This window comes from Salminus brasiliensis, chromosome 5 (genome assembly GCF_030463535.1).
Source record: "Salminus brasiliensis chromosome 5, fSalBra1.hap2, whole genome shotgun sequence".
Classification (NCBI taxonomy): Eukaryota; Metazoa; Chordata; class Actinopteri; order Characiformes; family Bryconidae; genus Salminus; species Salminus brasiliensis.
Window position 1 is genome coordinate 39226760 of NC_132882.1, and position 14555 is coordinate 39241314.

The 14555-nt window shown below is 35.0% G+C and overlaps 1 protein-coding gene across 2 annotated transcripts in view; it reads right to left on the minus strand.

The window, feature by feature from the left end:
* The window catches only part of LOC140556411 (epidermal growth factor receptor-like), a 17033-nt gene extending 6413 nt beyond the window's left edge, over positions 1-10620 (minus strand). For both annotated transcript variants that reach the window (XM_072680306.1, XM_072680307.1), the window contains exons 1-17: positions 10525-10620; positions 10149-10356; positions 9595-9723; positions 9422-9490; positions 9189-9307; positions 8892-9033; positions 7356-7472; positions 7062-7188; positions 6897-6970; positions 5571-5661; positions 3562-3764; positions 3253-3385; positions 2133-2223; positions 1751-1908; positions 1625-1663; positions 634-775; positions 58-180 (exon numbers count right to left, since the gene is read on the minus strand). In XM_072680306.1, coding sequence (XP_072536407.1) covers positions 58-180; positions 634-775; positions 1625-1663; positions 1751-1908; positions 2133-2223; positions 3253-3385; positions 3562-3764; positions 5571-5661; positions 6897-6970; positions 7062-7188; positions 7356-7472; positions 8892-9033; positions 9189-9307; positions 9422-9490; positions 9595-9723; positions 10149-10356; positions 10525-10605 — 2046 coding nt within the window. In that variant the 5' untranslated portion in view covers positions 10606-10620. The remainder of the gene's footprint in view (positions 1-57; positions 181-633; positions 776-1624; positions 1664-1750; positions 1909-2132; positions 2224-3252; positions 3386-3561; positions 3765-5570; positions 5662-6896; positions 6971-7061; positions 7189-7355; positions 7473-8891; positions 9034-9188; positions 9308-9421; positions 9491-9594; positions 9724-10148; positions 10357-10524) is intronic.
* Positions 10621-14555: the final 3935 nt, after the last annotated feature.

The window sequence follows — 14555 nt, forward strand, 5'->3', positions numbered from 1 at the left end:
AACAATACATAACAATATCATATTTTTGTTGAGGTGTAGTGATATTAATTTATTTACCTTAAAGACTGTGCCAAATGCCCCAGATCCGAGAACTTTGACTTTCTTTAATTCGGTCTCTTTAAGGATGCGGAGGAGAGCCTGATTTGGTGCTTCACCACTTGGAGTCAAAGGTTCCACCAACTGTGGAGTTAACATGATAAGCAATTACTAATTAACAACACTGCCTTCTTTGTGGCAGATTGGGGTTTAATTCCTCCTTGGGCAAGACACTTAGTGCTATAGTTGTTTATTTGCTTTTGAATTTGTTCGTTGGTGAACAAAAAAAAAAAAAAAACAGATGCCACAGATGTGTTCTTTTGTTGTTTTTAAGAGATATTAATAAATACATTGTTCAGGAATCTGCATAAAAGTCAAGGTACTCAACATAAAAAAAACGCAATACCCTGAGACAATAAACACTTTTGAAAATAAATATAGACATTTTCAATATCTGGGAACAATATATTGTAAACAGCTTACTCTCTGAAATTCAAGCCAAAAATTCAGATGCTAATGTGTATATATAGTATACTATATATATAGTGACAAGAAGAAAGTTTCTAAAACATCACACTGACATTGAGCATTCTGTACCTCCCTCTCCTGCAGAAGGCGACGCAGTGTCCTCTTCCTACGAATGCGTCTTCGGCGCAGCAGAATAAAAATGCAAAGGAGAACCACCACAATGAGTAGCAGACCACCCACCATGCTTGACGCAACCATGGACATTTGTGAGCTGGAGATAAGATATATCAAATGTAGTTTAACATATTTGATGTGACACATATGAACAGGCAATAACATAAAAATACAGTGTAGAATATAGGACATGAAGGGTATTTGCAATAAGTTTTACTTTATGAAAGGAAAACTGACTATTCAGTTTAATCCAGACACAGTCACCAATTGACACAAACCTGTCTAAATGGGGATTACACAATCACAATCAAGAACTACAAGGCTAGACCCATATTAAGACAATACATGCATTACTAGTAAATTTCTTGATGTAATAACTACACGACTTTATTACTTTAGAAATGTATTTTAGTACATTACATTGCAAATTTAGATGTAATAACTAAACTAAAATGAAGTAAGGAATGTAATATCAATGTAAAGTACAAATTATCCAAATATCCTGAACTAATATCAGTTTGATATAAATATCAATATATATACATATATATAAATGTCAAAAGAGAATAGTACCTTTTATTGCAGACGCATTAAATTACTGTCATAATGAGATATTGACACTGTTTTAACTCCCAGTGTTTAGTCTGCTTGTTTCCACATTTTTTTCCCCTAGGAATGGATGGGGTGCAAAGGTGTGTGCCTTTCTAATGTCATGATGATACAAATACACTAACACTAGAAATACCAAAGCAACACCATAGCACCACAGAACAAAATCTTGAACCTTAGCAAGCACCGGATGCACCTTAGCAATAACATGAAATACCATAGCGACTACCATAACAACCATCTGAAACCACATTCTAAACACAAAATAATTTTAACAATAACACACAGGAATTTACACTAAAACATACAATTAGGATTTGTATCCACATTTACATACCTTTGCGCTTTACATCCCTGTAGCCCAGGTCCTCTACAGCTAAACAAATAGACAACATGTTTTTGTAACATAAAACACAGCACATAATAACTGTCTCAGCTTATGTAAATGTAACTACTTTCTTACCCGTGAGTACAGTTAGGATGGCATGGTCGACACTCTCTGTTCTTGTCAGGGTAAGTCCAGATAAGTTTGTTGTTGACACCAGGTACACCATTGGCACATTGGGAAACACAGTGGGAGCCATCTTTAAAGTGGGCACATTTAACACACTGATCAGCTCCCTGGGTCAAAAAATAGAGAAATGGAAAGGCAGTTAATTTTTTAATCTACTGAAATATTAAGTTATTATGTATAGATGAAACTACTGGATTTAGATATAGAGATTTTAAGGTGCTTAATTTATCTACTTTAACCTCGTTCTATACTGAGGAAGCAAAATTACAAATAACCTACAGAATCTTTATTCCAGTCTATATCCCACAAACTATATATAAATGTGACATACTGGTCCATGACAGCTTGGAGTTCCATTGAGAGTCCTGCACTCTTGGTCACATTCTAAACATATGTGGTTGGACATGTACTCACGAGGTGTTCTGTAAAACCAAACAAACAACCAAAATGGCTGAGTGCTCTTCCTCCACGATGTATATAATGTGCAAATCAGCTGATCAGTACAATAGGAAAGAAGAGGAAAATTTAGCTTTGAGTTAGCTTATAGCCTCACTGTAAACGTGACGCAGCAAACAACAAATGGCACATACAACAGCAGTAAAAAGTTTGTTAGTTAATATGTCCGAAGAGAAGGACTTCACTCTTCCATAAAATCTTCTTAAACCATGGCATCAAGGGTATTATAATTTATTTTAACTTTTACTGAGAATTTATTTTTTGAGCTTTTTAAATGTTCTTATTGCCAACTTTGTCAAGTCAACAGCCACAGCAGCTACACAGCACTCAGCTCAATTCATCAATTTATTGATGCTTACAAAACAGGAATATCAAAGCGTTTTTAGGTTGCCATTCCCACCATTCATAATGTAATTTAAAAAATGGCAGTTTTGGAATTTGGATAAAATATGAAGTTTGCTGAATTTGCCTGGTACCCACAGTACCAGGCAAATTCAGCAAACTCCAGAAAGGAATAGTTATTATTATGTTAAAGTTCTTACACTTTAGCACACTCTAAAACTTCTGTGATGTTTAGGTTGTTGTTTATTGCTTGATTGAAAGAATTTACTCATTAAATTATAAGTTGCATTGTTTAACAGAAGAGTTGACTTTTGCAGGGTGTGTGTACTGAGTGAAAGTTGTAATTTTGCTAAGTGTGGTGCTTTGCTACTGTTTAGAATAGTTTCTTTGCTATTTAAAAAATTCAATATTCTGGTCAGTTTCTGTTGGTTCAATCATCATGAAATGGTCACGCAAACCTGAACGTCAACTAGTGTTTATAAATTATGTACAAAATGAAAATAATACAGGTTATGACACAACAATAATACGAAAGATGAACGATCCCTTCCTGACTCGTTATTCTACTCTACCCAGTGTGAGCCATTAAATATAATAAAGATAAATATTTCTACTTTATATGTCCACTGTAACTTTTCCTTTGTGGCACTCACCCCTCAAGCAGATTGCAGGCATCCACACAGATCCCCTGACGACTGACATGCCTACAAGAGAAGCACATGGAGGGTCCTGGACCCCAGCAGCCATCCTCATTACACATCTCACTGCAGATCCTGTTTTGAAACTCTGGTAAAAGAGCACCACAGGGAATTACAGGCTTACATCCACATTTAAATTTATTGTATAGTACTTGCAATAAAAAAAGAACACATATCTTTCTAAGTGCTGCATTAATATGTCTAAATTAGTTTTTTTTTATTACTTTGATTACACTAGAATGAACAAGCCAATCCATGTCTTACCACATGCACTGGAAGCTGAATTATCTCTGGTTTGTATGTACTGTTTGTTAGATCTGAAGAGCTTCTGCCAGTATTCGCCATCAGTATAGCAGAGATGGGGGTTGTTCCTTATGACCACATCACCATCACTGATCTCTTTTAGAGAATGAAGGCCTAAGTACTCTAAGTGGGGAATGTTCAGAGCAGCAAAACTGACTCGACCACTGTATTTGAAAGAAAGGAGTAGAAATTTACCACTTTGCTAAAAAGCATGGTTGAGACTCTATGCAAGTGAGTTTTCAACATTTTGTGCATTTTTCCAATTTTAAAGAATACCACTCTAAAAAGCTTGTAGTGTTTGCTATGGCCAATACAGATTTTATAAAACATAAACACTTACAGTGAAGGAAATAAGTATTTGATCCCCCACTGATTTTGAAAGTTTGTACTCTGACAAATAATTAAACAGTCTATGATTTTTATGGTAGCTTCATTTTAACAGTGAGAGATGGAATATCAAAAATAAAAATCTAGAAAATGAAATAATATTTAAATAAAAAATAATTTGCATTTCATTAAGGGAACTAAGTATTTGATCCCCTAAAAACCATGACTAATGTTGACTCCCACAGACACACCCTAACCCTAAGTAGAAGTTAAGGCAGCTGGGACCACAGTCTCCAAAAAAAACATTGGTAATACACTGAGACGTAATGGTTTAAAATCCTGCAGTGCACGCAAGGTTCCTCTGCTCAAGAAGGCTCATGTCCAGGCCCGCCTCAAGTTCACCAACAAACATATTAATGACTCTGAGAAAGACTGGGAGAAGGTGCTGTGGTCAGATGAGACCAAAATTGAGCAAAATTGAGCAAATTGAGCTCTCGACTCAACTCGGCGTGTTTGGAGGAAGAAAAATACAGAATATGTCCCTAAGGACACCATCCCCACCATCAAGCATGGTGGTGAAAGTATTATGTTTTGGGGGTGTTTTTCTTTTAAGGACACAGGCCAACTTCACCACATCGATGGAAAGATGAACGGGGCCATGTATCGCAAAATCCTGGGTGACAACCTCCTTGCCTCTGCCTGAAAATGGGTCGTGGATGGGTCTTCCAGCACGACAACGATCCAAAACATACAGCCAAGGAAACAAAGGAGTGGCTCCATAAGAAGCATATCAAGGTCATGGAATGGCTTAGCCAGTCTCCTGACCTCAATCTCATAGAAAATCTATGGAGAGAGCTGAAGCTTTACAAATTTACAAATGCACGCCTAAAAACCTTAAGGATTTGGAGATGATCTGCAGAGAGGAGTGGGCCAAAGGAAGTGAGTGCAAACTTTACAAGAAACAAAAACTACAAAAACTGACTGCTGTACTTGCCAACAAGGGTTTTGCCATCAAGTATTAAATGATGTTTTACTAGGGGGTCAAATACTTATTTCCTTCAATGAAATTCAAGTTATTTTTTATTTCTCATTTCATGTAATTTTCTCAGTTTTTCTTTTGATATTCTATGTGTCACTGTTAAAAAAGCTGGCATAAAATTATGAGACGTTTCATTTATTTATTTGTATTAAAACTTTTAAAGTCAGTGGGGGAGTCAAATACTTATTTCCTCCACTGTATGTGTCTATATCTCTGAGATTGCTGAGCATAGCAATATAAACATTTATAAATGCTCAAATGAATAAAAACATAAACAATTTACATCAATAATTACTCTACATTTAAATAATAAAAATAATATTTTTTTTCTGAATTCCACATTTTAGAGCCACAGAAAATTGGTTTTCATGTCTTTTTATGTTGTTGATTTCTTGTCTTTTTACTGATTACTGATTCTGTAAAGCTGCTTTGTGACAACACCAAAAACATGCTAAATAAGTACATTTGATTGGGTTTGATTTGATTTGATTCTACGGTGACATGATTCTACTGTAATCACACAACAAGTTTTGTCAGGCACTGGAACAAAAACACAAAGACATTTGACATACTGCAGCACATATGGTAAAAAAGGGAAGCTAACTGTTGCTTGGTTCTGCCTCTGATGATCTCAAGGTTTTCAAAGGGACTCAACGAAGTGAGGTTTTCTGGCCAAGCCTGTATCAGTAGAAAGCCTGTTGAGGATCGCAGACAATGATCAATGTTTTGAAAATACTCATGCATTTCTCCACCCTCTGGCCCTGGAATAAGGCCAATGTCCCTGGATGATTTCCCCACACACTATATCAATAACAATATTGGGCATAAATATTGGGGCAAGTACACATCATATCAAGTAAAAAAAGTACTTTTGCATTTCTTTAACAAACAGCCTGTGTTATGCACCTTCACCATTTCTCCTTTTTATCTAGTGTCTCTTTATATAGATCATATGTAATATTTTTTCTGTTTACAACATCTATTATAGACTTAAATTCAATTAGGCACATGGTCAAAGGGCTCATGGTCAAAATGCAATTTCAGCCCAGACAGGCCTTAATACAAAGAACTGTAGGAGCAAAAGCATGGAAAAATACACTCACTGTGCACTTTATTAGGAGGACTACACTTACACTGTGTAGAGCCTCTTTTTGCTCTTGAGAGCAACAGCCTTAGATTGTCAAGGATTTCACAAGATGTTAGAGACATTTTTTTTTAATTCTGGTCCATGTTAACATGATTACATCATGCAATTCATGCTTAATTTTAGAAGCATCATGTTGAATTATATTGTACTGTTGTGCAATGGCTATCAAGTTTCTCAACTATCTCAATCTTAATCTCTGTAGAAAGTCTCTGTAGAAGAATGTAAAGATCACTGAAGAATACAAGAACACAATTAGAAGATAGACAGCAGAAATTTACATTCATCAGACCAGACTACATTTTTCCAGTCTGTAACTGTCCAAACTGGCTATTCTTTTTTGATCTCTCTCATCAACAAGTTGTTTCCATTTACAGAACTACTGCTCACTGCATGTTTTTAATGACACAATTCTACGTAAATGTGCATGAATATCCCAGGAGATCAGCTGTTTTAGAAACACTTAAACCAGCCCTTCCAGCACCAACAATCGTACCACGCTTAAAATTACACTTAAGATCATTCTGATGGTTGATGTGGACATTATCTGAAACTGCTGGCTCATATCTGTATGATTATGCATTGCACTGTTGCCACATTACTGCATGGTGAGAGTATATCAATGCAATATCAATAGCAGCATCAGTTTTATTTTTTAATATAATGTACATGTGGCATAAACCCCTCCAAAATAGAACATATCCAAAATCAGAGTATTATTTAAGGTTGTCATTTGAAATTTTACAGAGAAAAAAAACAGTAAATATGAGAATTAGCTAAATATACCTGTGATTTCCTTCACTGTCTTAAAATAATCCAGTTTAGCAGGGTCCAATTTAGGTGTTTTTGTGTAGGGATCTCTGGGAAAAAACATGAATTCAGGTAAGTTTGTCAGGTGTTCACCACCAGCATGAAACAACATTAAATTAAGCAAATATGTAGATTTCTCACCCACGTAATGTAGTTGCAAATATTGAGATATCTCCATTTATTTTGGTGCAATTTTTAAATGTATCAATGTTTGTTGCATTGACTGTCATGATGCCAGAAAGCTCCCCAATTCCAAGTCCATTGCAAACTAGATAAAAAGCAATCATTGTACATACTTAATATTTGCAATTGTTCATTTAATAAGCAGAATGTATACTGTCAAGTAACGCTGTTTGATAACATTTTCCCTATTTACAATAAACATACATATCAATAGTTAATAATTTAGAACTACTATTTTAAATTTATGTTCACCTTTTGGGCAGAGTCCATTACAGCTCTTGCATTTCCTAATTCCATTCTCTTCCACTTCATGTGTGCTGTCACCACAGGTGCGGACACAAGCTCCATGATCTGTCACTACATAATTACCTATAGCAGATAGAATGACCCAAAGTTAATACCTGCATATGTATCTTCATTAACTACATACTACATTCTAGGTTCGCCATCAGTCAATGGGCGTCAGCTTCTAAAACTTATATGACAAGGGGTGTAACAGTACAAAAATGTGGTTCACACTGTGGTTTGAACCTCACGGTTTGGTACCAGTTTGGTACTATAGGAAACAGCAACATTCCCCCAACAACTCTGATAGGCTGGATGAAACCCTGTTTCTGTTAAGTATTTATTATTGTCTGCACCCCAGTACATGCAAACTGGTAACACTTTCCTGAACAGGCTACATGACATCTAGATTAGAGCTTAGATTGGGTGCAAAAAAATCCAGCCTGACCCAACCGGAGCCCATGCACATTCTGTCCGACCCATAAACTCAACCTGACAGGAACAGGCCTTTTTAACTACAATTCTGAGTTGTTTAAATGACCGAAATCTGTTCAGGATGATGTTAATACAAAGTGAAAGAAGGATATGTATATTATTTAAGAAAACTGTTTATTAACAATCAAACTCCAAATGATTAAAACCAACAATGATCCACAGGCCTAAGCATTGTAGTTTGTTCTTTTTTTGGTATGTCAGTGTGACATAATGATGATGATGTGACACTGCCTGCCAAATGAGGCAGCTAGTAAACCTGTCCTTCATCATTTTATGTCCATCACAATTTTACATCTAAGAGGGAAACATTGTATGCCCCTTGTATACCCTTATCATTTTTTGAGTAAAAGTGTTTAATGTTTTTTTTGTTCTCACATTTTGCTGCTATTATATTAGCAATATTCATACTAATCTGCTTATTGGGTAGTATGTCAAACAACACCTTGAAAAAGTGCAAAATTAAACTTACTTCAGGTAAGACTAACGTTTACTTAATATATTCCTTAAAATATAAATAAAAACAAATTGCCATGGTTTATGTTGTTTTATTTGCTTAAAGATTCACAAATAGCACAAAATGTGCATATTGTAGAAGCCAAAGCAAAACATGTTCTGTTGCATCCTGCACCCTTCTTTTCTCTTTTATAAAGAATCATAATATACTATTATAATGTTATATAGAGTAAAAATACAACATCATATAATGCCACACACATGGAATATGAGTGTGCAAAAACATTTTATAGATTCACTTTCTATTTAGTCATTTTTTTGATACATGCCAACATCCTCACCACTTGTGTGGTTGAATAGAAATTAATCTTATTCAATGTCTACATGTGATATAAACATTTCACAGATTATATATTAAACATGTACTGTGTACATGTGACTGTATACTGACTGTTTTTACTACCATGGGGGTTTTTCCATCACCTTTATGCCTGGGTAATGTGATGTTAGATGAAAATTAGTTGAAATATTTCATTCCATGTAAAAAAAACTTACGTGGACAGTTTTTCACGCATGTGGCTCCAAAGCTGAATTTCCCCTCTGGGTTTACTACAAGCTGGTGAGTATTTGGGTCATACAGCATCAGACGGGGGCATGCGTCTTTACACATTCCATCATCTTTGAACTCTCTGCAGGCCTTAACAGTACATACAAAACAAGCATTTGTTCCTGAACTGTTCTAATTAAATTCTTTAAGCTCAATGATCTTTCTTTTTCACTTTATATATTTAAGTTTATAAGACATGCTAACTTTATAGGTTGGTTTTAGCAGTTCAAAATTGAGGAATTTACCAGGCAGTCTGAGGGCAAGATTCCAGTGCATCCAGCAGCACAGTGCTCATTACAGCAGTCACTGGGCTTGGGACCTTTGCATCTATGTGAACATTGCTCTGCACAGTTAAGCCTAGTCACTGAGAGAGCAAAAGATGCCAAAAAATATTTAATTTCTATATTTCTATATGAAAGATTCACATATATATGCCAAGTCATTAAATTGTATAACCTACACAAAAGATTATACTTACATGTTTGGCAGTTTTCTAGTCCTGGTGCCCAACATGATCCATTATAACAACGAATATCACACTGTTCACCTAAAGAAGAAATTTTTGAAATTTTTCATTTTTTAGCATACAATATCTTAAGGCAATACATATTATCTGCTTCAATAGCAGAAATAATGAAAGCATGCTCTTACATTTAGGGTTGGAGCTTTCTATTATCACCATACTGCTACTGTCCCTGCTCACAATGTCAAACCATTGAATTGTTTCTATGTAACAGAGCCAAGGATTACGAGCAATCCTTACACCTCCTTTCAGAATCTCTGAAATAAATGGGAAAGGTGTGAGCATATCTTCAATTCCAAATTAGTATATAGAATAATGTAAATAACCCTGCAGCCTGCCATATTCGTTTATAAGACATGTTAACTTTTAACATGCAACTGTTAACAGAAAAACTACCAAAGATAAGCATAAGGACACTTTTCTACTTTTCTTCAACTACAGATAAAAGGGCCTAAAAGGGCCTAAAAATGTTTAAAAATGTTTCTAATAATTGGCAGTGATAGGCCTTTAAATAGTAAAGGCCTATCACTGCCAATTATTTGAATTTTTTTTAAACATTTTGTTTACACATGTGCATTGTAACAGAGAAAACTGTTAAATATTTTCTTTGTTTTTAGTAGATAAATAGTTTGTTTTGAATAGTAAATTCTTGATTGTTGCAAAACAGATCAGCATCTCTTACCTCTCAAGCTACGCAGAGGAAGCTTACTCAGTCCACTGGGGTTGCTGATGTCAGCAGAACTGTTTGTTGTGAAGTAGTTGGCTATCACAGCCAGGGCAAATTTGCCTTCATAAAGGGAGTGTCCCCGAATTAGACGAAGGTTTTCCAAGGGTATTTCATTCACATAATTGATTGCTACAAGCACATAACCCCCAACTTCTTCAATGTTCTGTAATTAAATAACAGTAATTAATTTTTTAATTTTTTATATATTTAAATAATTTCCCCTAAGTACATAACCAGAATAAACTATGTCAAATTCAGTTAATTTACTGAATTCTTTCTTTTTGTCTGTAGGGAATTCTGCTTTCTATTCAAGAGTAAAGTCTTCACACACCCTGAGGAAAGAGAGGTCATAGTTCTCTCCTATGTGGGTGATCTCCAGATTCTCCAGCACCACAGTACAGTTACTGTACATCCTCAAGAGTGCCCTGTAGTGGTCATCAGCCTGGGACAGAAGATTTAGTTTGTTGCTCGTTCCCTGGCACACTGTTGGGAAGAATAAAAAGCAGAATATCCTGATATCTATATAGTATGTCATATACTTTGAAATAAAATGTGAGCTGGACAAACAGCAATAAAAGCAACAAATAACCCAAACACCCAATATGGATTCATCATTTTCAACTAACAGAGAGGTGACAAAAGTAAAGCCTGAATAAATAAGTAGAAAAACATATTGCGTGTAGACACTTCCAGACAGGGCGTGGATACAGGGCCATGACTACATCAGAGCCACATGGCAGTAGCTGCCACCCTAAGTCTGAAAATAAATGCTTACACTGGTGTAGATTCATTACATATATTTGCTTTACGTGTTTTCTCGTAGTCGAACTGACTAGCATTTTATGTGTATTTAGATTGGACTTCTGTTAGAGTAGACTCTTCTGTAGACTGTTTAACTGATTAGAAAATAATCATAGTGTTTTAATTGATGTTTTTTTCACTTGATTAAACTAAATTTCGGATATGAAGAAATTGTTAATTAAATGTTAAAATAAATTTCCATACTTCACACACAATAGTCAGCTTCCTATATACATGCCGTCTTCTTTACGTTTCCTACAAAGTCTCATATAAAATGATTAATTTCCCCTTACTAATGTAACCCCTTACTCTCCATTTAGCTTTAGTATGAACTTATCTGAATGGGTGAACTATGCCAATCCTAACTATGAATAACCAGATGCACTTTATTTCCTGATTATATAATAAATGATTATATAACAAATATTAATTAATGTTAATAAAGTTTAGTAATTTCAACTGTAATTTCCCTTCTTAGATTAATAAAGTATTTCTGATTCTGATTACGAATAGTGTCTTATGACAATGTTTTTGGTGAAAAAAATATTTTGTTGGTTTTAAATAATAGATCAACCTCAGATCTATTTTAGGAACACCTTAATTTCTCTATGACAAAAATTTTCATCTGTGCTATCATTCCCTGTGGTATACAAAAATGCTCCAAACCAGATGTTTGTCCTGTGTACATTCTCCCAAAAATCTCCTTAAACATTACGGGGTTGTTAAGAAGTCAAAAAACAAATGATCCACACTACGACCAAGGTACAAGCAGGCTAGCACATTACAATGACATAAAAGCCAACAAATAAAGTTTAACACTGTTGTATAACATTAGCTTTTTAAAATGTACTTTGTATACAAATGTATACAACTGCCAAAGAACCCTTATTTGACAAACCTTGCTAAATTGGGTATTTTGTTGAGGTTAGCAGTCTTTCTTTCTTGAGGCTAAAGTAGGCCATTTGGATTTTCCTTCTGAGTGACTGACATTTTCCCCATGAATCCTGGGAAGTCTATTTCCCCCATATCTGGTTGCCAGAGTTCTTGTATCATGTGCCATCTTGCACAAAATGCAACAAACCCTAACATAATGCATAGCTTCTCAAACTGGTAAATCAACCTACTGTTTGGACAGCCCAAAGTTGAAGTTGAATTGCTTTTAGGCTGTACGTATAAATAAATAAATTATCTGCCATATAATAACAAATGACAGACAGGATTTGTGGGTCCAGCTAATCATTATAAGTACTTCATGATAATCAAGTCTTACCATGTAATGCGGCTAATTAAATTCCCATCAGTTAATAATATTAGCAGTTAAAAATGAAGCCACGCAGAACTTCTGCATATTTACTGTAAGAAATTAAGAGCAGATCAGCAGATCATTAAATGAAGTCTACTTGACTATGTCATGTTAAGTTTCCCTCCTGTCATTGTGTCCCAAATAGTAAACACTAAGTTATAGGATTAAAACATTTTTCTCACCTTATAAAAAAAGCACAAAGGAATGTCTTTTAAGAAAAGGGTGAGGGGCTCAAGGATCTGCATCATCAACTTACTCTTTCAGAATCCAACTACACTATCACACTGATAAGGTTGTTACAGACCATGAAACCAAAACAGATGAGGCAAACTCACAGGTGCTTAGCTTACTTTTCTCTTAAAATAAACATATGATGCACCACTCGTATAACCAAATGAAACTTTACCAACTGCTTTCAACACTACATTTTCTATTGTGTAACACTTGATTTGCAAGACAGCAACAAAAAAACCTTTATGCCTTAAAAAACACTCCTGTATCTCTTCTGTATAACATAATTTAATGACAGATACATTTTACTTCAGGTTAAGACTAGAAAATGTGGTTAAAGTAAGATTTCAAATATTTTCTTTCAAAAGGCCATGAAATGGACAGCAACGAGAGAGAATACTGTGCACTCAGTTGAGCTTCAGCTGCTGTGCCCTGCGGGCTTAGGCAAAAGGATGTGACTGAACAGGTTGGTCTTCAGAAAAGAATGTGAATGGTAATGTCTCTCACATTCCATTGTAACATGCTCTCATTCCAGTCATTATGAAATATATTAGGTAATTACCTGTATTATGGTTATTTTTGTGTAGAATCATTCATTTGTACAGTGTACAAGAAAGGCCAGACTTTCTAAGCAGGCTGCGGCCCGATGTAAGCATATATATAGACATTCTACCAGTCTGTTGTTGTATGTTGGAGCAACAGTATAAAAAAAGAAACAACAACTGAAAAAAAGTCATTGAATTCTTGATATATTTGAAATATATCCTTATAACTGCACAGTCAACCCTGTTTCACAACTAAATTGCTTTCTTCATGTTATCTTGAAAAGCATTTGTGGTTGCTCAGTTCAGTTGCCCAGTTAGGGTAAACAGAATTGGATGCTAAGTTAGCTAAGTTAAGTTACATTGTACAAGATCATCACAAGCCACTTTCCTTGCTATACTGAATTGTAAGTGTTTAATCTTCAGATTAAATCATCCTCACCGAAGAACACTGAATAAAGTTGAATTACACTACATACACTATATTGATCATAGTTTTATTTATCAACCTGTCTGTTTGAATACAATCCATCAAAATGAAGAAGTTCTGAAATGTTTTACCTATTACCTTCTTTGTTGAAAGTTCAGAAATGCTTAATACCAAATCCTGCTAAAGAATATAGCCAGAAGGTTCTATTAAATCACATAGTGCTATTAAGTGGTTTTGCCTTTCTCCCTTCCAAGGTTGACAAATAACCTAATTGGTTGTTTTCACAAGACTGCAAGCTATTCTTGCCTCTAATACAACTTCAACTGCTCCTTAATCTCTTCAAGGCTTCTCTCACTCTCTCACTAGCAACGTATTTGCTTCGAGGGAATAGTGATATTGCTTATCCAAATGTTCATTCAACATCTGTAAGTGTGAAACACCATTTTGGAAAAGCGGAACAGCACAGACATAAATACAATATGCCTCTGAGGCTTCAGTTGATGTGCAAATATTTTTGTTTGCTTTTTGCAAATTTGAATGGGATAAAACCAGTCAAAATGCTTGTTACTATCTCAAGTACTTTATTTCTGGAGGTGAATAGACAAATCATATTTTACAGTGCATATCATATTAAAATCAAATCACTTAGCCTAAGTGTTTACTTGGCACTTCTTAAGCAGAACTGTTAGCTTTCAATAAAACCAACCAGCTACATTGGCCTCAAGCAAAATAAGAAGTGCATCACCACTCCTTCAACAGTGATTAGAGAACGTCACTATAGATCTATGAGGGCAGAGAGAATTCATGAGATGTTCAGATCAGTGCTGATAAAGCCACTATAGCCACTCCCCCACCAACTAAAACAGCAGCAAGGAACACTTGAGCATGTTGGAAAAATGTTTTGCACAAAAAAAGTGCTTTACAAGTTTAAATTGCTACAAATACATATATTTATTTCATCTACATTTACATTTTGCATGGTTTCTTTCATGTATTAATCTGAGTTTAATATTTGCTAGTGTGTTTACAGTGTTTCTAAAAGTACTGACAAATGT